At 37.9% G+C, this 22,400-nt stretch overlaps 2 protein-coding genes across 12 annotated transcripts in view; one reads left to right on the forward strand and one right to left on the reverse strand.

The window, feature by feature from the left end:
* USP33 (ubiquitin specific peptidase 33) overlaps window positions 1–15,067 on the reverse strand; it is a 45,771-nt gene extending 30,704 nt beyond the window's left edge. For 3 of the 9 annotated variants that reach the window (XM_087734711.1, XM_087734710.1, XM_087734705.1), the window contains exons 1-6: window positions 14,566–14,868; window positions 8,553–8,634; window positions 7,880–7,991; window positions 6,754–6,807; window positions 4,603–4,665; window positions 1,941–2,093 (exon numbers count right to left, since the gene is read on the reverse strand). In XM_087734711.1, the coding sequence (XP_087590837.1) occupies window positions 1,941–2,093; window positions 4,603–4,665; window positions 6,754–6,807; window positions 7,880–7,960 (351 nt within the window). In that variant the 5' untranslated portion in view covers window positions 7,961–7,991; window positions 8,553–8,634; window positions 14,566–14,868. Of the gene's footprint in view, window positions 1–1,940; window positions 2,094–4,035; window positions 4,112–4,602; window positions 4,666–6,753; window positions 6,808–7,879; window positions 8,018–8,552; window positions 8,635–14,565; window positions 14,870–14,931 lie in introns of those variants that run through there. The other 6 variants (XR_015699326.1, XM_087734709.1, XM_087734707.1 and 3 more) reach the window with 6 other exon arrangements.
* MIGA1 (mitoguardin 1) overlaps window positions 15,021–22,400 on the forward strand; it is a 43,060-nt gene continuing 35,680 nt past the window's right edge. For 2 of the 3 annotated variants that reach the window (XM_087734738.1, XM_087734740.1), the window contains exons 1-7: window positions 15,021–15,160; window positions 16,068–16,238; window positions 19,069–19,246; window positions 19,789–19,925; window positions 20,185–20,311; window positions 20,781–20,917; window positions 21,683–21,806. In XM_087734738.1, coding sequence (XP_087590864.1) covers window positions 16,140–16,238; window positions 19,069–19,246; window positions 19,789–19,925; window positions 20,185–20,311; window positions 20,781–20,917; window positions 21,683–21,806 — 802 coding nt within the window. In that variant the 5' untranslated portion in view covers window positions 15,021–15,160; window positions 16,068–16,139. Of the gene's footprint in view, window positions 15,203–16,067; window positions 16,239–19,068; window positions 19,247–19,788; window positions 19,926–20,184; window positions 20,312–20,780; window positions 20,918–21,682; window positions 21,807–22,400 lie in introns of all 3 variants that reach the window. The other variant, XM_087734739.1, reaches the window with a different exon arrangement.

Consider the following 22,400-nt stretch of genomic DNA (forward strand, 5'->3'; position numbering starts at 1 on the left):
CATAAAACTTAGTGTATATGTTTTTGATATGCCACCAGATGGCTCACTACATTTAACCAAGACAAATTAAACCGTTGGAAGCAAAATGTGCAAATAGAGACAGTATTAGGCAGGCAGACTTCTATTGCATGACAAGCTCTTTTTGTGAGCATATAAATAAAAGTTCTAAACAAACTGACAGACTTTGTAAGTTCTACTGATTTTTCTGTATATTATACACATTTCCTTGGAAGATTAAACCGGATTAAATATAATAGAATGGAAGTTCAGAAGTCTGAACTCAGTTTTATATCAAGTCACCAGAATTTCTGGACAATGGAAATTTAAAAAAATATTCCAATGGTACTATTCCAATTGAGCTGCTGGTATTTTATGACAAAATGATCAGATTACGTCCATATTAAATACTAAACTTTGAAGTGAAAATATTAAAGGATAGTTTTACCCATCTTTCTGTCCAACCTGCGCATCAGAGTATCTCTTGCACAGCTCTATGCCTCAAGCGAAACAATTTTAGAAATACCGTACTTGTACTTGTGGCAGTTTTAACTGAGCTACTTGTCATTTTTATATAAGTACATTAAATATGCAATAAACAAATAACACCTTTTTTCAGATACATGCATTATGCCAATTATACTTAAGAAATTGCAAAATAACTTTCTCCAAGACAACACTTATCTAGAAAAGGTATTATCAGAGTGAACAGTACTGATGCCAGTGAAGACTAATGTAACCAGGAGAAGAGAACAAAACAACAAACCAAACCTACACAAACCTTGCTGAAATTGCAGACCAACAAGACAAGCAAATAGTATATTTCAAAATTCTCTGTGTAACATCTGCTTTGCTCATTTTCTCCCTCTAACTTGTCTCTAATACTAGCTAATACTTTATTCATTATCTTACTCCTCAGCTACTATGTTAATTGCTAATAAATGTGGAGTTAGGAACAGCTAAGCACTTTTATAAAATCTTGTCTTTGATGCCATAATCATATAAAACACTACAATCTCAAGCCTGTGTTTTACTCGACTAACATCAACTTCCCAGATACTGGCTGTATTTTTCTCCTTGGCATATTTATACTCCTTGGCATAGAACTGCCACAGAACGCTATTAGCATTCTCCTGATTTCTAGTTTCATACATATTTTTCTACATGAATCTAACACAATTTATTTGTCATTCTACACCAAAATTAAACACATATATAGAATACACACACGTTACTACTGCATTCTTAGTAAATGTCTGCATAGTAGTTAAATTCTTAACTATTCGGGAGGGTTTGTGTGTATGCCACTCCACTGTAAAAATTTTCTCACACACATATACATACACAAAAATCAAGACCTTTTCAATCGTTTATCAAAACTGAAAACTAGACATGTTTAAACATCAGAAACTAAGTTATAGGAATACCTTTAAGTGTCTTATATTACTAGCTGAATGAGGTTAACAATTAGCATATATTTCTCTAAAAGTACTGTGCTTGTATGAATGAATTTGTATCTCAGGCAAGTATTCAGAAACACATACTAAAGCATCCTGCCATTCCCTGTAAGTTAGCCAGCAATTACCGTAATGAGTTCTGTAAATAACTTTTTCAAGAGCTGACAGAATGGGGAAGCACAGGTGAACTATTCCAATCTTGTAACCTTAAATTTAACCCTGTGCTTTTTCTGTACTTTACAGTTTATTGTAGATTACAAACAATTAGACAATAAGATGAAAAAAGGCATTCTTAGGAAGCACGCAGTACACGGACAGAACACAGAAGCTGGACATTGTCTTTTTGAAGAAATTTTATAAAAATAGAGAGAAATTAATAGAAAGTTCAGCACAAGAAAGGAGGAAAAGTCAGTCTCTCACTTGAGATAAGACACAATGTTTACTGCAAAGCTACAGCTGCCTTTGTTTCATTGGATTAAAAAATACCTGCACACTATTTTCTTGTGCTTGGTGAGACAGTCTTGCATTTGGTAGGGGAGAATGAGATCCTAATTTTCTATCCAGGAATACTTCCTTACTACAGGCATAACACCAAACACGGAGTGTAGTAAGGTTGACAGTTAGACAGTGTTTTGTCTCCTAAAACAGAAGAAAAAGCAAAAGTGTGATTCAGAAATTTGGAATAATGAAATACTGCTACATGCAAGCTAGAACAAAAGTATTAAAATTCTAAATCTTTCAACAATGAAACAAATATGTATGTTAGAATATTAAAAAATAGCAATTCAATTACTGGAATTTTAGCACGAACTATACAACACTCATTTTTAGTACAAGTTACTCAAATTAGCAACGAGGTACAATCAGAACCTAAGCCATTGTCATATCTGACATGCCTCTGTGTAGTTACAGAAATAAGAAGAAAGCCTGTTGGCAGAAGTGTTACAATTCACAACAAACCAATTTTCCAGGAAGGTCTGCTATTGGTCATAGTGGCAGCCACCTCCTCTACAGTAAGGACAGTGTTTATTTCTACTGGTTTGCAGTAGGAAATTCAAGCTATTTAACAATCAATCAGAAGAGTAAGAGAAGATTTTTAGTTCAGGTACAGCAAGAGGTGCTCATATCAAAACAAACGTTCTAGACTCAATCAGTTCTCTTGCTGACAGCTTCATACTGTGAAGCAATATAAAAATTTGACAGATGGAGAATACTTTTACTGTTCTAATCGTCATCTTTCTTTTTTTAACCTCTTTGCTTACTGCAAGATTGTGTACACAGCTGCTATCATCCTCCAAATATTTCCACCAATCCTTCCTGTATTTCTTCCTTGTATGTCAGCACCAGCCAGGTTTATAGACAATGAGGGATTTGCCAGAAATTAGGGAAATACTACAACTACTGCAGGATGCCCAAGTCCCTCCTCCCCTCGTTGAACAAGGCCTTGTACAAGAACAACATTTTTCATATATGATGTGGGCTACAATTTCATTAAATAGCCCTCCTCCTACTAAAAACCATCAGATTATATAAGTATCTCAGACAATTTTAATCATGAGAATATGCTTGATTCTGCAGCTTCAGCTGCATAAATAATTACAAATCTCCAGAGCAACAGCTTATTAATTTTCTTGAAGTGGACACAATGAACATGATTATTTGCAGTACAGGGAGTCTTGCTGGTAGAAACTGGAGTAAGCAGAAATAAACTGATTCATGTCAACCTTGTTCCTCTCATTTTAGTGAGTTTATTGCGATTTTCACAGGGAAAAAAAATCCAGAAGAGGCCTTACTATCCAGAAATTAAAATTCAGTAATGAGAAAATCAAGACAAGGATGTCACTGACAGCAAGCAAACTATCCATTCCCTTTCTCTTACCTGGCAAGTACATAACATCGCTAAAACAGCATGTAAATCGGGAATAAACTACTGTAGAAAGCCAAGATGTATAAAATTGTAAGCAAGGAATTCAGGGACCATCTGTTCCTGAATTGCACTACAAGCCGCTCATTTATATATCTATTGTAAAGGCTTTAGAACTGTGATTCAGCTTAAATAGCTGGCAAAAAAAAATGTATTTAAATAGACTTATATTAATGCACTATTGATTTGTATAAATATGTGCTCCTCTCAAGGCCCTGCTTCAAAAAAAAAAAAAAATCAGGAGTGGTGGTAAAATGCAGTCATAAAGCGTACTTCTTGTAAAAACCTGGTATATACTATTTGTTCATTTTAATATTCACCAGGGTTTTGGGGTTTTTTAGTATTTTTAAGGACAAAAAATTGCTCAGCGTGGAACCTTAGATGTATTTTCTGACAAACAATCTGTAAACTGATGGCAAGAATTTAATTTAATCGGAAAGTCAGCAATTCTGAAATGACAGGTTAATAAAACTGCCATCCCTCCATCCCCAGTACATTTGTTAAGAGAGAATGACATATCTCATTTGCTTCATTTTGGCAAGTGTGCACAGAACAGACAGTGAGTTTAAGACCCAAACAGATGCACTCAGAAGCTGTCCAACCTTGCCAGAACTTGGCATGCTGGGGAACACAGTGCACACACACCACTGCTCCTACCGAGCTCGATCCAAAATCAGGACATAACACGAAAGGATATGCTCATCTCAGTCTACAGGTTCTTCATCTGTAGCCACTGGAACAGGGAGCATAATGCAGAAACAAAGCACCTGTTTCTGGTAATTTATACTTCCTATCTTACACCTGTTCAGCTGTCATCTTCATTAATCCAACTTCCCTCCCCTTATCCATCAGGCAGCCACAATCCTAGAACATTAGACTGAAGTAGTGAAGTACTACATATAAGCTGAAATACTCAAGAATTCTTTTGTCCACGCATCTTGAAAATCACCAGTAGTTGTTGTTCTTTTTTTAATTTTCACCATGTTCTTATAAGGAGCACAATAATGTCAGAATTACATAATTATGCAGATGCACAAAGACTGTAAACTCACATACTGCTAAATTAGTAAGATCTGCTTCTACAGATGAAAAACAATCATAGCTTATCAAACTTCCAAACAGTTATGCTAACACAGGTTATTGACTTCACTAAAATGAGTAAAAAAAGTTCTCTAATTCTACTTCACTGCTTCAAGTAACTGTATTACTAGCAAATACACATACCTGGGAATGGGTGGTACTATGATCAACATGGGATTCACCACAGCCAACATATGTACACCTGTTCTGTTGAGCAAGATATGAAGAAGCATACAGAATTAAAAAGGGGTGTCAAACAGGCTTACAGAATAAGAATATACTGCCAGTCCCTTTAACATTCACCTAAATTTCAAACTTGCAGAGTCCTACACAAACCAAGAGACATGCACAATTGAGTGTTAAAATAAATATCACCTAAAGCAAATAAGAATGCTGCAAGATTTAACTCAACTCTTCTCACCGGTGGGCAGTGTTAGACGTTTAATGCGTTTGGAATATAGTTTTTTGACCATTTTGATATATTTGTTCAGATTAAGGTCAACATGTATTTTTACAATTCATGATTTGGTAGAGATTGTTACAGAAAACATGAAGTTAGCCCAGTGTCTAAAACACTGAATTGCAACAGTCTCGGAACATGACACACTGATAGAAAAAATGCCTGTATGCCCCTATTTCAGTGCCTATTTATCAGAGTATTACTTCACAATTCATTATTTTTTCATCTTTAAATAAGAGGTTCCAGCACTATATGGTTAAGTACTTACTACATTCTAGTTATAACGTGCAAAATAATTGTTGATTTTAATTGTGCTAATTGCAAAACATATTTGGCTGAGTTGAGTGTGGAATCTTGCAGCTGCCAATCTTCAAGCAATTTGCATTAATTCCTCATTTGCATGAGTCAAGACAATCACATAAGGGGGTAGAGAATGTTATGTGTATAACTCTAAGCACGTTAATTTATACAATCAAATAGCAGCTGAACACAAGTCAATTTTCTGTATTAAATAATCACAGATATTGGTTAAGTTACAGAGAGTTAACATGCTGGGATCTCACCATGTTTTTCTACTGAAAAAGGTGAAGGCAAGATGCCAATTCATCCAAGAGGAGATATATCACAGCATGACACTAAGTGTCCTACTGCAATTAGAAAACTCTCCTATGGAAATGTTGGTATGAAATTAAGTTTTTCAGTTACAGTTTAAGAGCTCTAAGTGAGAAATAAAAAACCTGCTTTAAGCTTCACAGCATTTCCCCACCTGCCAGGTTGACACATCCCTGAACGCCACTTCCTACTCCCAAGAAGGTTTTTATATGTAATTAAACTTCAAGCCATCTAACAAAAAGACATTAAACACTGTTTCTTTCCCCCTTTGTTTCTCTCTCTTATTGACAGAAGGAGCAAAATAATCTGATGTCTTAACTGTTACCATAATCCACTTAAAAGGAAACTAATGAAGTACATTTTTAAAAACACCTAAAGGTTGGCATCTCAGCCTAGATATCTTCCTGACAGGACTTAGATAAATGTTGCTAAGAGATGAAGTCAAGCCTATAGAGCAAAATTTCAATCTCTGGAAACAGCTGTGTGTCTGAAGAACTCACAAGACATTTGAAAAACTAAACTAGCTACATACTTTCCTGTTGGTATCATAGATCAATCAGAAGCAACATTTTCAGAGCTTTTTGTTTTAAACAGACTGAAAATTATGTTTTTTGTAGACTGCAAGAGGAGGAGTAAGGCAAAAGCATATTTAAGAACTATATACAGGGTAAAGACTGTACAAAACTCATACAAAGTTTGAAGAATGTTTATATATGCTTCTACAAGTTTCAAAATGAGTTTTTTCTTTGTTTTGCTTAAGAATAAAAAAGTCTACATATTTTTGTGCTGTAAAAATTTAGCATTTATTGCTAGATGTTATTACTACAAATCCCAAGAGGGGCTTATAAAAAGTAACTTAATTCAGGAATAATATATTATTTTTCAGATCTACAGACCTGGGGAAAATATAAAAAAAAAAAAATCTTAAGAGCTAAAAAAACCCCCATAACTCAACAAGAAACTTGATATGCTACTTTCTTATTAAAAAAAAAATAATCTCATTTTGAACACAGTATTCTTAAATTACAAGAAATATGTACCTGATAAAAGGTAAATAATTTTAAAAATAGAAAACTGCACAAGAGGTTTTGCTTTTAAATAATAACTTAAAGAAACTAATTTAAAGAACTTCATTATAGTTGTTCCTTCAAAAAAATACTACCAACTACCAATCTACAGATTACTAGAAAAAGACCCTATTATGGAACAACAGAACAACTTACCTCTAAGCATGCCCAAAGGTTGGGTCCTCTGACTTTACAGTCCTGACAAGTGCCCTATTAAACACACAAGCAAAGTAGTATTTCATTTACTTTCACCAGTAAACCACAACTTTGAGACAAAATGAGAAAAAAATACTGTAAAGCTCAGTATCAACTGAATAATTTTAAGACAGAAAAAAGGATGTGTTGAAAACCAATTCAATTTTTGTTTTGCTTCACATAATCTTAAGATCAGCATATTTTTCTAGTAAAACCTTAAATCTCTCTCTGAGTTTTCATCTTAAACCAGAAATTGTTCTTCTAAATAAAGCATACACATATATATCACATTACATTATTATAAAAATCCTCAGAATTGGTCTTTCCTATCAATTTAACATAAAAAGAAATGAAAGTGATAGAACTTATAACTACATATTCCTATTTGCAGACAGTAAATACTACCTGCAAAGGTTTACAAAAAAGATGCAACACTAGAGAAATGCTATACGCCTCAGCAGCAAATTAACTGTTACGCTTTTCAGATAAAGAAATTTAGCACCATGGACAGAAAAGGTTTGGCTTTTCATCACCTCACAGCTACTATAATGGGTTACAAGATCCTTCTTGGTTCCATTTATTAATACTAGCTGGAAACCAAGAGTTCAGGTAGGGGCAGTTTCTCAAACTGTGGCTCCTCCATCAAAAAGTGAACTGTTATCCAAGAAAAACTTAAGCATAAATTTCTTTGTTACAGTTTCTACTTGAAGTCAAGTCAGTTATACTATATTAGGTTAACATTCCAAATAACTAACTGCTATAATGGCAGTGTCTGAAAATAAAGTTCAGATTGGTGTTATGCTAGTTCCTTTAACTAATATTTCCATTAAAATATCACTTGCTTTGGAAAACACTGCTGGGAAAGGTACTCTGTAAGTGTTAAGTACTGAAAAACAGTTTTTCAGTTTTATCAAGTCCATAATTCTTCCCATACTTCATTTAAACCTCACTATTCCAGTACAGAAGATTTTACCCATGCTTAACACTTAAATGCATCTTAAAACTAATTATACATGACAAGGTATGTAGCTAAAATACGTGACCAGAGTTAACTGTGATAGGAAGAAAGTAAGCTGCTACAACTCACGTGAGATTTCTGTATCAATTCCTCTTTTGTTATCTCACCAACTGATTCCAAGTGTGGGCAATTGCTGCCGGGAGATGACATTTCAGAAGCTCTATTTTCTGAGATCCTGTAGCTGGGATTTTCAAGACCAGGGAATCACTTGTCAACAGAAGTAAGAATGAGTAAAATCCAATTCCTTATAGTAGGCAGCAGTATTAGATATCTAATATGCAACATATACATAACTTTTAAAAGAATGTGCCTTTTAAAAGCAAGTTAGTATAAATAACTTTATTAACAGCAAGAGAATCCAATAGTCCAAATTAAACACAGCTGACTTCTAAAAGGAAATCCTCTGACTTTTAGGGCATAAACTAACAGAACCCTGAGTGGAACAGAGCTGGTTTGGATTAATTATTTAACTTCCTGGCCTCTACCATGGCACCCCAATGACATAAAAATTACAGTTTTTAATCCTACCCAGAACTGATGGTGGCTTTTACTGTATATTCTGGAAAGAGATCTTACGCAACACTGCTGAAGAGTGCTGAAGCCGTGAAGGCTAAAATGCAGGAGCACATGACTTGCTTGTCAAAGGAGAAGGAAACTTTATCTTGCTTTTATTTATTTACAAAGACACATTCTACAATCAGGCATATTATATATCAAAAGCAAACTGCAACTTGTAACTCACATGTGGTACTGAACACTCAGCAAGCTCTTCTCTTGTTTGAGTTCTCTCTGTCCATCCAAGGTCTCTGATGCAGACACAGAAACTTATAAGAAATAAAGAATGCTGAATACAATCACTTTGTCATTATTATTTTGAAGGTTGCACAGAACGCTATGATGTTTTACAGAAAGAAAATAATGAACTCAGTAATGTTCTCTTTATATAAATACTCCAATTGAGTCATGCAGATAAGAACCATCCAAGAACTCTGTTCCAGTTTTGTCACTTAAACAATTACTATTGATGCCTCAATCTCTCTAAAGCCCAAGAAATCTTAAGCTTTCTTTGCCCAATTATTATCTGTCCAATCTAGCATTCCCTTATCAAGACTTGCAACTAAAATTCATTTCTAACTCAGTGATGCACACTCCTTGATCTGTTTGCAGCCTTTAGCACCACTATCAACATCTCTTTCCACTTTGCCTGCTTGCTTTGGCAGCTTTAGGTCTGTTCCTTCCGCTACACAACCAATCACTCCTTTGAGTATTAAGTAACCTACAGCTTTGACAGCGTGGGGGAAAACAAACCTTGCCTAGTAGCCATCTCGGACACACTTCCTAGTAAATTTTCAGTTTATTATCTTTGACTTGGTCTTTACTTCTATTGCCTTGCAATAAGATCCCTTTGAATCAAAAGTCATTTCAGTTCCCTTTGATTATCAAAGGGTTTTTTTTATATATGTGTGTATGTGTATAAATAGTCTATATTATTCCTACAAACATTGCTATACAAATAATATTAAAGTATTATATATTATTTGTATCAGAATATAATAGTTTATATAATTTATTATATACATGTATATACCTACATATATACTGAAATATATTTTGTTTATGTATAAACAATTGTTTATATATAAATAACACACAAGTTATTTATTATACATATAACATGTATACATATACTCAAGTATGTGTGTGTATCTCTCAGTCTTTTTGAATGTCATGTTAACAGCTGTTCAATAAAACATTTAAGAACCTATCTCAAGACTGGAAATACTACAGCAAATTAGTAATTCAGGATTTTTTTCAAGATGAGGTCTAAACTCTCTTCCTGGACCAATGGCATGACATTTAAAAATCATAACTCTCAAATATAAGCTGAAGCTGGAGAAGTATTTCCTCAGTTCAGTGTCTATTTGAAATGTATGTGCAGTATTCCTGAAAGACACTTCAAATATGAAAACAACAGTTTTTCAGGCCAAACCTCCTCAACTTCAGTCACATTAGCAATTCTGCTTTGAACTGTAAAGCTCCTTTTCAGAACAGAAATGGAAACATGAATGTATGTTTCATCTTGCACATTTTGCAAGGTCTGTTGAAACCTTAAAAATGGACAAGTGAGTTTCAAATAAAGCCCTGACAACCTTAAAAAAAAAAAAAAATCAGTGTGAATTAATGCTGATTTAACACAAATGCTTTAGAAAGACTGGTATAATGGATTAGTGAAGCTTTAGGCCTAATTTTTTTATGGAAGAAGCTTTTTGAATGCATTATTCCAAGTAATACAAAGCAATGAATGAAGTGGACACTTCACCTCATGCTACCAGATTTGTATTTAATAGCTACTTTTCACACCTGGAACCGCAAAATCCAAACCTGCGGTCCTGAACAAACCCAAACCCAGGAGTTCTGCTCAGGCCAGATTCTGTTTCTTGGTGCAGTTTGCATCTCCTCATAGTAATGATCAGAAAGACCAAAGCATGTTGAAACTCATGTCCCTATGGATGTGGTCCCTATTCCTGTCCATATGGAGAGCATCCCTTGTTATGTCTAGTTCATGTTATAGATTCCTTATACGTTATTATATAGGCAGAGCTGAATGGCCTTTCTCTCACCTTTTGTTAACAAAATTCTCACACACCTCCTTCCATCCTGTAGCAACCATGATAACTCACTGTACTGCCATAACCTCAGTAGCTTAATACACCTAGCTGCGGTACCACATTTTGTAAAATTTTATGTTAAAGTCTGAAACTGTAAAATTAATTTCCAAACCATGATTCATCCTTCATCTCTAAGTCCTAGCAAGCCCAGGGTAGCCCCTCCTTCGCTCACTAACCTTCCTCCAGTTCACCACTTCCTACTCTATCCAAAAAAATTGCTTATCTTCCTCTACTGATGTATCTCATTATCACTTCTTCTTTTTCCCAAGCTTCTGCATTGCATTGACCTCATCCAAAAGTCACTTCTTTGCATTTTCAGTAATTAAAAAAAAAAAAAAAAAAAAATCTACTTTTGTAGTTCCTCTTACATTCCATTTTACACTCCTGTTCTGAACTAGAGTATATCGCCATTTCATGCCCCCCAGCAATATGTGATAGTTTGTACTGGGAAAGTACCTAAATATCTAGGTATTTGCCCTCTTGGCCACCTGAGCACACAGCAGCATGCTCAGGTGGCCAAAAGGGCCAACGGCATCCTGGCTTGTATCAGGAATAGTGTGGCCAGCAGGACCAGGGAGGTGATAGTGCGCCTGTACTCGGCACTGGCGAGGCCGCACCTCGAGTACTGTGTTCAGCTTTGGGCCCCTCACTACAAGAAGGACATCGAGGTGCTGGAGAGTGTCCAGAGAAGGGCAACAAAGCTGGTGAAGGGTCTGGAGCACAAGTCGTATGAGGAGCAGCTGAGGGAGCTGGGGTTGTTTAGTTTGAAGAAGATAAGGCTGAGGGGAGACCTTATTGCTCTCTCCAACTACCAGAAAGGAGGCTGTAGCGAGGTGGAGGTCAGTCTCTTCTCCCAGGTAGCAGGCAATAGGATGAGAAGAAATGGCCTCAAGTTGTGCCAGAGGAGATTTAGATTAGATATTAGGAAAAATTTCTTCACAGAGAGAGTGGTTAGGCATAGGAACAGACTGCCCAGGGAAGTGGTGCAATCACAGTCCCTGGAAGTGTTCAAAAAACGTGTGGATGTGGTGCTTAGGGACATGGTTTACAGGTGGACCTGACAATTCGGTTAACGGTTGGACTCAATGATCTCAGAGGTCTTTTGCAACGTTAATGATTCTATGATTCTGTGATCTCATAGGAAGAGCTCTACTGGGTCAGATGAAAGGTTGGTTTAGCCCAGTATCCTGTTTCCACCACTGACCAAAGGACGACATCCACAGAAGAATAAAAATATCACAAGAACATATAGCTTCCCCGAATCCTTTCCAGCTCTGGGGCTTCCTGAATCAAAAGTTTATGTATTAGGAAGACAGAGAAAGGCTCTCGAAAGAATCTATATCAGTAATTTCAGCCTTCCTCAGGTTGAAGAGCTCTAAAAAGTTGTTATCAAGACAGGAATTCTTAGACAACAATCATGTGTCCAGTGGTAACAAGACTATTTCTGGACTGTTTCATGGACCCTTCAAAAGTAAGCTGAAAACCATGGACATACATACAAGGGATACAAGAAGCATCTTCGTTTCACTATGAGGTTAAGAATGAAGTAAAACTTAACTGGGAATAGAACTCAAATTTTCCCACTAACTGTTCATGATAATATTCACGCAATAAGCTTCTCATAAAATGCTTCCCATATATCTGGGAGAGAACTTTGCAGTGTCTCCCTTGTTCTCCCCTAGCCGTCTCCATTGTTTCCACTGAAAAGGTTTGTTTCAGCCCACCTATCTCAATGCATCATACTACATCATTCAACTAATTGAATAATTTAATTTTCAAAAAAAGGACTTAACACATTTTTGCTTAGTGCATGCATAGCAAGTCATACTTAAAAAAAAAAAGCCTGTAACACTTATATTGAACACCAGTCTTTTTTTTGTTCCTTTTTATTCTTTGCGTTCACTAAGAAAAAAACATTTGCTCACGTGAGCCATCAGAGAAACATGAACCACAATTTAAAGCATCATGACCAGCAACCTATTTATTATTCAGCAGAATTCCATGGCATCACAGACTTGTGTGGTGCCTACCATAGAAGGACTATCACACACACAGAAAAATCCCATCAAACACTAAGAGAATTCAACTGATCTTGAAAATTATCTTAGGCTCACGCAGGGAGCCTAATATTCCCTAAAGAAACATAACAGATTTTAAATTCTCTCAAAAAAATTTTGAATTAAAGTTAATGTTTTCATCTGCCTAGTTACAGTAGTTAACACTTCAACAGATGCTGAAATAAACAAATATATATCTTTAATCCATTGATGTCCCTAAATATGCAGCCATTTTATCAGATCATTTTACAGGGTTCAGTTAGGGAATGCTGGTAGAAGATTTTAAGAATAAAAGGATTATTCTGAATACAGCAATTACCCGAAGCAGTAATTCTATCTTCATTATAGGCTTTTATTATTTTGCCTGTACAGCTCTGAACCACATATCAAACCAGTAAGATCTAAGTTCAGGCTTCTTATTTGCACTCACAGTTATTGCGATGCACTGAAACAATCACATTTAACATTTTTTTTCATTTTATGACAACAAAATAAGAGTGACACAGGGGTGCAATTTTGTATCTGAACATTTAATTACTTAAAATACTAAAGAGATCTGGAACTTCAGTAATTACTTGTCATATAGATATTCTTCACATTTCAGAAAAAAGCTGCCAGCATTCACTCCAAACTATACATGGCCATTGAAACTACAGACTTAGACATACGTATTCAGATTTTTAAGATGTACATTTTTTCTATCAGTTTTCTAAAGAACTGTGTCGCTCTTTAAAAACTCCACTGGATTTTTAAACAATTATTACAGAAATTACTTCAGTATAACAATGTATGTGAATAATATTGTTACTAAACTTAAGAATAGTCTTTTTAGGTCAAGAAATAGGGAAGATTAAGATTAATTTCATGCACTAAGTTCCTTTATATTCTATTAATCAGTAGGTGGTTGTGATTTTCATCTCCCATCCCTCCCTATTTCTACCTTTTTAAATCTATCAACTCTAAACATGAGCATCCCACTTTCTTGGAAAGAAAGACACCACCAGTACTAACTCTGGTAGAAAATTTACTTTATCTATTTAGAATAAAACCTGCTATTTTCCCAGTAAATGACAGAAGCATACTCAGTAACCTGACGAAAGATACCTGGTCCTTCTCTTCAGGCACCAAGAACTATCCATTCAAGAAAGACACAATTTTTTAAGTCACTTTCACTAGATTTTTTTTTTGTCATGAAGTATTGTTTCCAAAGAGAAAGGTCATTGAAAAAAAAAAAAAATTGAGTTGAGGGTATATCCTTTTAGAGGGTTAGCCATTTTTCATTTTAGATTGCCTTTTAAGGTATATAGACTGTCAATTAATTTCTTTCTTCCACCACTTTAAATCCTAACTCTGAAACCCATTAGCTGACCTTTATGTTTCTAAGAGGATTTTCCTAACTCAAGCTTTGCCTGCGCACAGGAGAAGTCTACAGTGATTTTCCACTCGGTGCTACACCAGACTTTTTTCTCCAGTCTATTTCATCCCTCGTACACAAGGATCTAAGCGTGCAGATACCTCTGGGAACGAACAGAGTAATTCATAGGTAAACTACTGTTTTAAGGAATTGCATCGTATCTACAATACCGTCGCCGCATCGCTTCAACTTTAGACGGTATTTGCGGAGGTCGATTCAATCCTCCCTGGCCGCTTCCAGCGGGCGGGCAGCCGTACCCACCCCGCCTGCCGACCGCCCCGCACGGCGCCCCGATGACTCGGAGCGGGCGGCCCGGGCACCGCCGACCCATCGCCCCGCAGCTCAGCCGAGCGGCCCGGCGGGGGAGGCAGGCAGGCGGGCAGGCCGCACGCCGCCCCCGGCCCCCGCCCAGCCCTCCGGGAGCGCGGCGACCCGGCCGCCGAGACGGCCACCACCGGCGGCGGCGGCCATCAGCCTGCCAACACGCCCAGCGGGCCCAGCCGCCCTGGACTTTGAGACCGGCCGGAGACACGGCCCGCCGCGCTCCTGGCCCCCCTCAGGGACGCCAGACTCGACCCGCCTTCCCCGCCGCCGGCGGGACTCTCCCCGTCTTACCGGAGCAGCCGGGAGGATGTGCCGTGCGCGGGGCCCGGAGCTAAGCCGGGCCGCGGCGAGTCCCGCGACTCACACCGATGGCGAACCTCACCCTCCGGGGACAGCGGCCCTGGCAGGCGGGCGGGCAGCGCTCCCCCGCCCGGGACGCCGCGGTGCAGAAGGCCGCCGTGGCGGAGAAGGGGCGCGCCCAGGCCGCGGCCGGGGCTCCGCCGGCGCCTCCTCACACGGCCAGACGCCCACCGCCCGCGGCTGCGGCAGCACCGGCCGCCGGACGCGCCCCGCACAAAGATGGCGGCGCGGAGCGTCTTCGCCGCTCACGTGAGCGCTGCCCCGCACAAAGATGGCGGCGCCAGCCCCTCACCTCACCTTGCAGAAGGCGGCTGCCCTGTGTAAAGATGGCCGACGCGGACTCCTAACGGAGCGGGTCACCCTCACGTGGCAGTGACAGGGGCTGCCTCCCGGCCGACCCCGGCCGCTTATCGCTGGCCCGGAAGCAGATCCCTGGCCGGTCTCCTAGCCGCTGCCGGTGCGGGAAGGGAGCCGCCCGCGAGGGGCCGTGGCTGCTGCCCGTGGCGCCTGCCCCGGCCCCCGGCAGGTAACCGAGGCGCAGCGGGAGCCGGCCCGGGCCCGGGGAGAGGTGCGCCCGCCTTTGCCTGGGCGGCGGCGGGGATGGGGGCTGAGGGTCCGTCGCCCGCCCGAGGCGCTTGGGCACCCCCGACCGGATACCGGGGCTGCTTCGCCTGGGAGGGCTCGCCAGGGCCGGAGGGAGGTGGCTTCTGCCTCCCAGGGGGCCGGCTACGGGCCCCGCTCCGTGTCCCGCGGCGGGGAGAGGCTCCTGCCCTGAGGAAACGCCTCCAGGGCAGGGCAGGGCAGCCGGCCTGTGGCCGGAGGCGTCGGCGGGGGAGAACAGCCGGTGGTGACAGCTGACCGCTCTCGCGGCTGGGGGCCCGCCCTTTTCTTTCACCTCACGCCGTGCCGCGGTTGCGGTCGTGGACGTCGGGGGCTTCGCCTGGTGCTTGGCATCAGGGAGTAAGGGGGGTGTGCCTTTTAACGGGGGAGATTACGTCAGGCTATAGTATTTATTCCTCGTCATCTGTCTGCAAAAAAGTCGAAGCTCTGAATGAGAGAAACTTTTTCTGGCTGTTCTTAAATCTTTTAACTCTTTTAGCTGTTCTTCCAACAGCAGTGATCTTAGAAACAGGGTTGTTTCCACGTATGATTTAGAGGATATGACAAGTGAACTGGCAGCTAATAAAAGCAGACTGAGTCCTCTGTAGGTCCTGGTGGTACATGTACGGGTCTCTGCTCAGAGCAGTTGGAATGAATGAGGCCCCAGCCGAGCCAGCAAATTTGCTCTCTTCTTGTTAAGCACAAGCCTTGACTCTACTCAGAAACACCCATCAAACAAGTCATGTACCCATTATGTAAAAGACTTGAGCTTGCAAAAGAAAGCTGTCCTGGGCTTCTATTGCGTAATTTAGTGTGTATCCTTCATTTGACAGAGTATTCCAGAGACCATCTGTGACTGTATTCAAGATAGTTCCACTTAATGAGGTTATGGGAGAGAATTAGCCATGTCAGAAGAAGCTGTTACTGAGGCACGATTTTCTCTGAAGACGGTAGCTTTACGGGTATTTCATCTTCCCCTTTCTTGGTATTATTCTCTTAACCAGGTAATGTATACATTATCTGAATATTGTCACTTTTGATGTATGTTTAGAAGTTTAATTGCAATGTTGTACTTGCTCTTCTGAGCTTAATATGAATTAAATTTGTACAGAATATCTTAATTTTTAGTTTATTTAGAACACTGAACTAAAGCGGGTTTTTTTGTCTTTTTCTGCTGATAAACGCTTAGTGCATCATCGTGCATCTGACTGAAGGATTGCTTTATCTGCAATGTCTATATGTCTTCATTTTGCAACAGCACGATGATTCTCATCAGCTCAAATATTAAAATCCTCAAGTTGTCTTTTTTTCTTGTAGATTTTTTTAGGTATTTAAAAACAAAACGTAACTGTAATTAAATTTTGAATAATAGTATTAAGTGTGGTCTGAAATAATTTCTAGATTAATTTGGCAACTGGTACTGGCAATCTGAATGATAATTAATGCAAATCAAGAATCTGTTGTTCTAGTTTTCCAGTCACTTCTGTTTGATTAAATAAGTGGCATGTGACTAAAACAAGGCAGTGATTCTTTAAAAACAGGCAGTTTTTTAAACCTGCTCAGTTCTTTTTGCTGGTTTTGTTTGTGTGTTTTACTTACAGAAAGATCTTCAAAGAAAACCTTAAGGCTTTATTAATCACAGTATTTCCTTTTATAGATGGCCCTGGAGTGATTTATTTTTATTTCCTTTCATTGTTATAGGCTAGTTTTCACTATATAAATAGCAATATGGATAGCAGTCACTCAAATCAGGGCAAAGAGTACATTATGATCTTAGTTTTCAGGTTGACAAAAGCTGGAAGTGTTGTGAAGCTGATACTCCTTGTCTGCAGGGAATCATAAGATTTGTCCCTAGAGTACCTTCAAGTCAAAGACAGGGAGGCGAGGTGTAAGTGTGTTAGCAATTCAGAGAAGAGAGGTGTTAGTTGCCTATAACTACATATGTGATAAATGATAGAGCGACATAAGTCAGAATTACCTGAGAAAATATTAAGGTTTTGGTGGTATCCCTTAGAGAATAAATTTCTTGAAGAGTGAGCCATATTCTGATGCCATAATACACAGGGGGAAAAAAAATGGTTTCTAGTTGGCTGTACAAAATATGGTCCAGCAGTTTTTACCATTCTGTGTATGCTGAATCATTGACAAGGATAACTAAAAGAAAAAAAAATGTTTATAATTAGGAATGCCAATAATATTCTTTTAAAAAATACATATTAGCAGGTCCTAATAAAGTTCTGCTTTTAAAACCCATGTCTTTAATATGACTGTATTTTATTTTTATTCAATTAGATGCTTGTCAGTAAAAGCTATGTCATTTTTCATATTTGTGTGAAAATGCTTTTCAAAGTTTTACTGCATATATTCTCAGTCTTAGCTGCATCTGATTACTTTCACATTTTTTCTGTATTTACAATACTTGAAAATTCTCACTGCAAGATCACCGATTACTTTTTTACATTGCAGCATATTCATATCCTTTTTAAATACCATGTGCAACTCCATTATGTACAATTATTAACTTTCCCCTCCTTAGAGGCTTTCATTTCACTGTTGAATTATTTATGATCATGCTTGTAGGCACAGACAAATTTAAAAAAATCCACTTACAGTTCTTTGAAGCTTTAGTTCTAGCATTTAATTCTGTGAGCTTCAATGTTTTAATCTCGGTTATTTGGTTATGAACACTTTTCTGTTAAATACAACAGTCTTATGCAAGTATGTGTTTGTGCTGTGTTTCAGGGATCTCCTTTTTCTTGCAGAGTACAGTGCTAGGTTTTCGGCCTCAGTCAAGATACAGTACCACTAAGGACAGGGTTCTCAAGTCAAAGGTGTTTGACTTGTTGATTGCAAACTCACTGCAGAGCAAAGCTTTCAATGCTTCTTTAAATTACACAACTCGGGTAGTATTAACCAATTGCACAGCAACCAGGGACTGCCAGAGTGCAGTGGTAGTCTGTGTGGCCAATTCTCTCTCATATGAGGAAACATATTACAGAAACACCATATTAGCCCCAAGGACTGCAGATCTGGTTTTCTCCCAGCAGTCTGTTTCTCAAGCAGCATAGGTCTCCTAAAGATTTTGTGAATGTGGACCCTAGTTTCCCTTTAAATGGGTCTTTTCTTCCTTGTATATCTTGTCACTTTGGATTTTATAAACTTTGTTAATGGCTTTTAATTCCAGCTGCTTGTATATATGGTTCTTATTTGCTAATTTAAACATTTGTAAACCTATGACTGATCTATATCCAAAATAAAACATAACAATTAAAAAACCCCCTGGTTTATTTACAGAAATATGTTTAAATACATGGTCTTCCCAAATTGAAACACCATGCAAATGTTAGCTTTTGGATTCTCCACTCTTTTACAGTGCAAGAAAATAGTCTAGTTGTAAAGGGTGAGTTTCTTCTCAGTATTTTTTTGCTATTAGAGAATTAATTGAAACCCTGCATTGTCCTGGCATTAAAAAGAAATAATAATAAAAAAAAGTAGTTTGTCTGGAAGTCATTTACTTAGATCCCCATAGTTTGTGGATTTGCAATATACCTTATAGTTCTTGGTGCTGCAATATTTGTCTCAGTGCAGCCACTCGCTTTATCGCACCAGTCCCTTTGTAAACTCTCTCACCTACTGGCCATTGCAAATTTTGAGAAATAGTTAGTCTATGTCCTTACTCAGAGCTGGTTGTTTCTGAGGCTATGTGAGAGCAGCATCTCTTGTCTCCCTCAGACAAGCTATAGCCTAGGTTGAACACACCAAAAGGAGGGTAGGAGGAAAGGTGGGAGTTAAGGAGCATATATTTCCAAAGAAGTCACGCTCTTTTATTTTCAGATAAAGCTTTCCCCTGGGTTAAAGAAGCTGTTCACAGTAACAGCAGTGAGTGCAATATCTGTTATTTTTCTGGCCCATCATTTTAAAAGAAGACGTGGAAAGAAAAACAAGAAAGTGCCACCATGGGAACCAAGTCATCTAGTATTAGAGTGTACCAAAGCAGCTGCATCAGAAAAAGGTACATGAAGGAACCCCCAAGTTTTTTTTGTTTTCTTGGAGGGGAAGAAAAGGGGTGTGAGGGGGTGGGTGTGCGTAACAGTGTGTAGTAGTAAAACTATTTTCCTTTAATGCTGAGTAGGTTTGAATTGTTAAAGTAGAAATTGTGCAAATTAGGAACATAATTACAATGTTTTATAAATAAGCTGGTCTTGTTCTCAAAGCTGAAGTTTTAATCATGAATTTGGATTAAATTTTTTTTTTATCAGTAGAATATTAACAATGGGGTTTGCAGTTCTTGTGGACATGTCTCAATACTGAGAAAAGCAGATTTAAATTTTTATAGGATGGGAAAATAATTCTCAAATGCATGTTTATTGTTATAGATATTGACTGTTCTAATTTGCAGTTTCTCATATAGAACTGAAGATAAAAGAATAATTGTTGTTTGCTTCTAAACTGAATGTTATTTAAAAGAGTAAATGCAATTCTTGATAGATCTTGCTAACAGAAGATACACTGATTTTTAAAGCTGCTGCAAACTCAAAACATTATATCTTTTAGGTTCTAGTTGTTCCAGTAGTCGGCAAAACTTGACTCTTTCTCTGAGCTCTGCCAAGGAAAAGGGATCTCAGCCTTGTATCTATGCAAATGGAGGACTTTTCAGTAAATACTCCGGTTCAGTTCAGAGTCTGGCCTCGGTAAGTGAAAGTGTTTTAAGGCTCTTGAATGTCTGTTAACTTGCACTGCATATGCACCTAATGGTTTCACTGAGCTGGAACAACTTCCCTGAACAAGTTGCACAGATGGTTAGAGATGCTAAGAAGGCTATGTAGTACTTACTACATAGTAAAAATAGTTTCTAGATAGATAACTTGGATGTAATGTACTCTGGCAGGAATGTAGTTTTAAGGATACTCTATATAACAACACTTAAAAAATTGTTTATTTTTTTTTAAGGTTCAGAGTGCCACCTCTTGTCACAGTTGTGCTTGTGCCAATTCTAATTCCTGGGATAAAGCAGATGAAGATGATATTAAACTTGTCAATATTCCAGTGACCACACCTGAAAATTTATATTTGATGGGTAGGTCATGATAAGAATATTCAGCATCTACCAACAATGAATGTAAATAATTTCTTGGTTTTGGGGCAAAGTGACACTTGCACAATATTATTGTGGTGTTCTTTCACAGTGGGCACATGTCTAAGAATATTTCCATAAAATAATGAAATCTTACTTGATCTGGAGTTAGTTTTTTAAAATACATAATTTTTTATTCCTATATTTGTAGTAGTAAGCCATGGAATTATTTTAGAAAGTAAATAGGAAAAATACACTGAGCATTGTTGCTTTAATCGTATTACGAACTTCTTTATCTTATTAAAAAGGCAGATTTTTTTTTTTTTTAGACTGGGAATTGCTATTGTTTTAAAAACTTGCATCTCTGCTATAATCGTACTTATTAGCTGCATAGTTTCCTATGACTCTAAAATGTGAATACATATGGAAACTGTGAACTGGGTGGAATGGAGGTATTCCTGATCTCCCCTAGGTATGGAGCTTTTCGAAGAAGCACTGCGTCGATGGGAGCAGGCGCTAACTTTCCGTAACAGGCAAGTTGAAGATGAAGCAAGTTGTGGTTCCATTAAGCTGGGAGCAGGAGATGCAATTGCAGAAGAAAGTGTAGAAGTGAGTATATTCAATCTGTAATCTGCTGTTGGTGCCCTAACAATTCATTGTGTTTTGTTACCTTAATCTTTTCAATTTCTAATTCAATTACCAAAACTGAGAATTAATTCAAAGTTCCAGTTTTAAAGGGCATCTAACTTTGTTCCTTTTGATTTTTTTTTTGTTGTTGTTGTTGGTTGTTTAGAGGAGGGTGGAGGAGGGAGAATTAGGTTTGTTTATTTTTTTGGCAATTGCTGTTGCATCAGTGTTTGCTTCTGGATGGTATTATCAAGCTACCAAGCATTCTAGTTCCCTGCACAAAATCTCTTGGGTCATCCCTTTCTTTTATTACTACGTGAGAGGATATCTGCTTAGCAAAGATAAAGATCTGGGGAAAGATGATGAATTTATGAATATTCACAAATAATGTGCTTGAACTTTATTAATATTCCTTTGTTCTTATGAAATAAATGCTAATAATATTTTGAAATAAACATACACCTGTATGGCTTTCATTATTTCTAGTGTAGTAAACATCACAGATAACTTTAAAGTATTTTAAAACTTAGATTTTATTTTTATTATAGTAAATAAACTATGTCTATGTTTAGAAAAGTGTATATATTTTGGATGTTGAAATATTCATCTGACAGTGTCCTTGTGTGGTTTGTAGGAAATTTATGTGGCACAGTGAGTTCTTTGAAGGCTTAATATTCTTAGATTTTACAAAGGAATCTTACAGACTGTAAACAAATAGAAAATCTTCTGATGTCTTTCTTCTTGCAGGATATCATTAGTGCTGAATTCATTCATAAGCTTGAATCCCTTCTTCAAAGAGCTTATCGTCTTCAGGAGGAGTTTGAGGCCACCCTTGGGGCCTCTGATCCTGCTTCTCTAGCTAATGATATTGGTGAGTACTCCTATTTTACATTTTTATTGCTTATAATAATGACTCTTGTGCGGGGAAGTCACTGAAATATCAACTGAGCAGAATTATATTTATCAGTAAATAAGCAGAAAAAAATTCAAGTTCTTTACATTATTATGTAATGTTTGATGTAGTGCTTGTATTTTAGGTAAGAATGGACTGAGAGGAATTTTTTTTTCCTTGTGGCTTGTCAGTATACTTCAGAATTTTCATAATACTTTTCTCTGCTTTCTAAAGTTTATGTTAACTTGGGTATTTAAATATTTATGCAGTAAGAATATATGACCCTTTTTATAGCATGGGTGTATTAGAGCATTTCAAAAGAAGTTTTATATGTCTTTTGAACGGTCAAATTGTGTATGCATGTACTGTGGGTTTTTTGCCTGCCATAATTGAAAAAAAATTCACAATAAAACAAAACCAAACCAGAAGGACTTAGCCTGAAACAGGTGTCCGTTACCAAAGCTCTTATCCCTGGTGATTGAAATTTATCACAGTTATGACTGACTAAAACGAGGATGTTATAATGGCAAATATAAGAGTCGTTGCTGCCAGACATGTTGATTAAATACAGAT

The sequence above is a fragment of the Nipponia nippon genome, unplaced genomic scaffold (genome assembly GCF_047370975.1).
Source record: "Nipponia nippon isolate SJK-2023a ecotype South Korea unplaced genomic scaffold, ASM4737097v1 scaffold_5, whole genome shotgun sequence".
Lineage (NCBI taxonomy): Eukaryota > Metazoa > Chordata > Aves > Pelecaniformes > Threskiornithidae > Nipponia > Nipponia nippon.